The sequence below is a fragment of the Gossypium hirsutum genome, chromosome D03, assembly GCF_007990345.1.
Source record: "Gossypium hirsutum isolate 1008001.06 chromosome D03, Gossypium_hirsutum_v2.1, whole genome shotgun sequence".
Classification (NCBI taxonomy): Eukaryota; Viridiplantae; Streptophyta; class Magnoliopsida; order Malvales; family Malvaceae; genus Gossypium; species Gossypium hirsutum.
Genome location: NC_053439.1, coordinates 53813572 through 53816609, shown reverse-complemented (window position 1 = coordinate 53816609; position 3038 = coordinate 53813572). Strand labels below are relative to the sequence as shown.

Here is a 3038-nt window from a genome sequence, read left to right as displayed (position 1 = left end):
GGATTATTTTACTTGTTCATGTCAAACAAATTAAAATCTTTGAACTTTCAATTTAAAAAGAGTCCCATTTGATTCATGCTTCTTCTCTTTTTATCTCTTTCTCCAGAGATCAAGAGAGCTGCTTGAAATTTTTACTTGAGAAAACTCTCTTCTCCTTTCTTTGATTTCTCCTCTTCTCAGGTGAGTTACAATGCTTTATACTTTCGTTTCTTGTATTTTTTTTTCTTTGATTTATAGCTGTTTTTCTTTTTAACTATTTTAATTTCAAATTTTAGTTACCCAAAAATTTTCTCGTATTTCTCTCTGGGGTTTCTCGGAAAAACCCAGAAAATTTTACCCAAAGTGGAACCCCTCCACCCCAACACTCAAAAAGCTGTTAATTTTTCATTCTTTTGTTGCTTTTTAGGGTTTTTTTTTGCATTATGCTAAGTAGTAGAGAATCATTTGTATAATAAACTGAAATTTTGATTTCATGGTGCAGAGGATGAGGAGCTTGTGATGTAAGATTGTAGATTCTAAGGTTAATTTTTTTAAGGGGACAATGCAGTTGCTTCAATTGAATTCGAGTGTTACAAAGGGGCAAAGCAATGGAGGAAATAATCGTGCTTTGTTGTATCTCAATGTATATGATCTTACACCTATAAATAAGTTCCTTTACTGGTTAGGCCTTGGTGTATTTCACTCTGGGATTGAAGGTATCGTTTCGCCGATATGTTGATTTGTGTTAATTTTCTTCCTTTTTGAACTTCATTGTTATGCTTAGATGTGGATAATGTTGTTTTAACTTCATTGGCATTGCTAGTTTCTGACACTAAGTTAGTTGATAAATAGCTTTCAACATGCAGACATGGCAGGGTTTAATGTGGTTTTTTGTTTAAAAGCTCTTCATACACACATGTGCGTGCGTGCAAACATATATATATGTTTGTGTATGTGTATGGAAATAGGATCTAATGATTCATTAATGTCCCCAAATATGTTAAAATCCCCCATTGTGAACTTCTTAATGTTGTTTTAAGTTGATTGGCATTGCTAGTTTCTGATACTAAGTTAGTTGGTAAGTAGCTTTGGATGTGCAGACATGGTGGGGTATAATGTGGTTTTTTGTTTAAAAGCTCTTCATATATATACACGCACACGTGCGTGCATGCATGCGTGCATACATTTATGATTCATTAATGCCCCCGAATATGTTAAACTCCCCCTTTATGAACTTCATTTTGCTGCTTAGATGTGGATAATGTTGTTTTAATTTGATTGGCATTGCTAGTTTCTAACTCTAATTTGATAAATAGCTTTGAACATGCAGGCATGGCAGGGTATAATGTAGTTTTTTTTGTTTAAAAGCATTTCATATATATATATATATACATGCACACGAGTGCATGCATACATATATATGTGTATATGGAAATGGGATCTAACGATTCATTAATGTCCCCCAAATATGTTAAATCCCCCTTTAGGATCTTCATTTTGCTACTTAGATGTGGATAATATAGTCTTGAGTACTAAGTTGATTGGCATTGCTAGTTTTGGACACTAGGTTATTTGATAAACGGCTTTGGACATGCAGGCATGGCAAGATATAATGTGTGTGTGTGTGTGTGTTTTTTTTTTTTTTTTTGAAAAATCTTTATATATATGGAAATGGGATCTAATGATTCATTAGTCACCCCAGATATGTTATGCAATTTAAAAGTTAATCTCATTTTACTATCATCACTGTTTTATGAAGTTAGTCCATAGTCTTCATCTCATAATAATTTGTTATTTATTAGAAGAAAATGTTAACCTTCGACTTTGTCTTGCTTTTTGTTTTCAAAAAATTTTTCTGTGGGGTTAATGTAGTTTGCTGTATTTGCTGCCAATCAGTATATGGATCGGAGTATGGCTTTGGAGCACACGAGTACCCTACAACTGGGGTGTTCGAAGTAGAACCAAGAAGTTGTCCTGGTTTCATATTCAGACGATCGGTATTGTTGGGCAGCACCGACATGTCTCGTTCAGAATTTCGGTTATTTATGGAAGAACTTTCGCAAAAATACCGTGGGGACACGTATCATTTGGTTGCTAGGAATTGCAACCATTTCACCGATGACGTGTGCATGCAGCTCACTGGAAAACATATTCCTGGGTGGGTAAATAGGTTGGCTCGATTAGGTGGGGAAACTGCCTACTTTTTTATGTTTACGTCATCAAATAATCTGGATTTTGCGAACCGTTATTATGCTCCTGCAGTTATACCATCTGATCAAATGAGGTTTTTGATGTTTCAGGTTCGTTTTGCAATTGTTTACTTCCAGAAAGCATTCAGATTCCAGCAGTTTGGCATGTTCCTGATCGTCCAGCATTTTCCGGTATGCTATTTCTGGCTTATCATGTCTTTCCATTAGTTTCACCAAACGAGTTCTTATTAGCACTTCTGTATCGGATGAATTTATAATCGGCTTGCAATACGGTTCAAAAACTTGGTCACTTCTCTTACGGTTTTGCGACAATGATTACACATTGGACTTTTGTTCTGCTACAGATTCTTATGTTTAAATTTTATCAAATCTTTTATAAAGATTGTGTTTTTCTTACTTTTTGATCACTATATTTCCGAATGCAGACGATGAGAGATCGAATTCGGCTGGAACTTCTTTAACGGGGGAGAGCGAGGAAGAGGAAGCAGATCATCATCTACTGACAACACCGAATATCGATGTTGCATTTCTCAAAGAAAAGCCAGTGAGGATTGCCAAAGAACTCCTATGAAGGTCCTTTCTATTTGTTGTTCTTCAAATGCATGGTCCCAAATGCATCACAGAACATATATATATATATATTATACCTCTCCATTTTTATTCCAAATTGTATGATCAATTGATCATCATTCCATAATTAATTCCTTTACTAGTGTGGAAAGATTTTGATTTTGATTTTGAAAGCCATCATCACTTTTAACCTTCAATTCATGCCATCATGAATTAATTCCTTCAATTCATGAGTTGTAGCTAGATGCTAATTTGAAAGCATTCCCATGCTTTGATTCT

The 3038-nt window shown here is 34.8% G+C and overlaps 1 protein-coding gene across 1 annotated transcript; it reads left to right on the top strand.

The window, feature by feature from the left end:
• Nucleotides 1-2936, top strand: LOC107932295 (deSI-like protein At4g17486). The gene is made up of 5 exons (XM_016864262.2): nucleotides 1-180; nucleotides 482-695; nucleotides 1876-2163; nucleotides 2280-2360; nucleotides 2615-2936. Exons 2-5 carry the CDS (start codon nucleotides 542-544, stop codon nucleotides 2758-2760), a joined length of 669 nt encoding a protein of 222 aa, XP_016719751.1. The 5' UTR covers nucleotides 1-180; nucleotides 482-541; the 3' UTR covers nucleotides 2761-2936.
• The last annotated feature ends 102 nt before the right edge of the window (nucleotides 2937-3038 follow it).

What these genes read in the sequence shown, in the direction of transcription:
- LOC107932295 (XM_016864262.2), top strand. Translation starts at nt 542, where the DNA reads ATGCAGTTGCTTCAATTGAATTCGAGTGTTACAAAGGGGCAAAGCAAT. An exon ending in AAATAGGTTGGCTCGATTAG is followed by an intron (nt 2,164 to 2,279) that starts GTGGGGAAACTG and finishes TTGATGTTTCAG; the next exon opens with GTTCGTTTTGCAATTGTTTA. An exon ending in TGATCGTCCAGCATTTTCCG is followed by an intron (nt 2,361 to 2,614) that starts GTATGCTATTTC and finishes TTCCGAATGCAG; the next exon opens with ACGATGAGAGATCGAATTCG.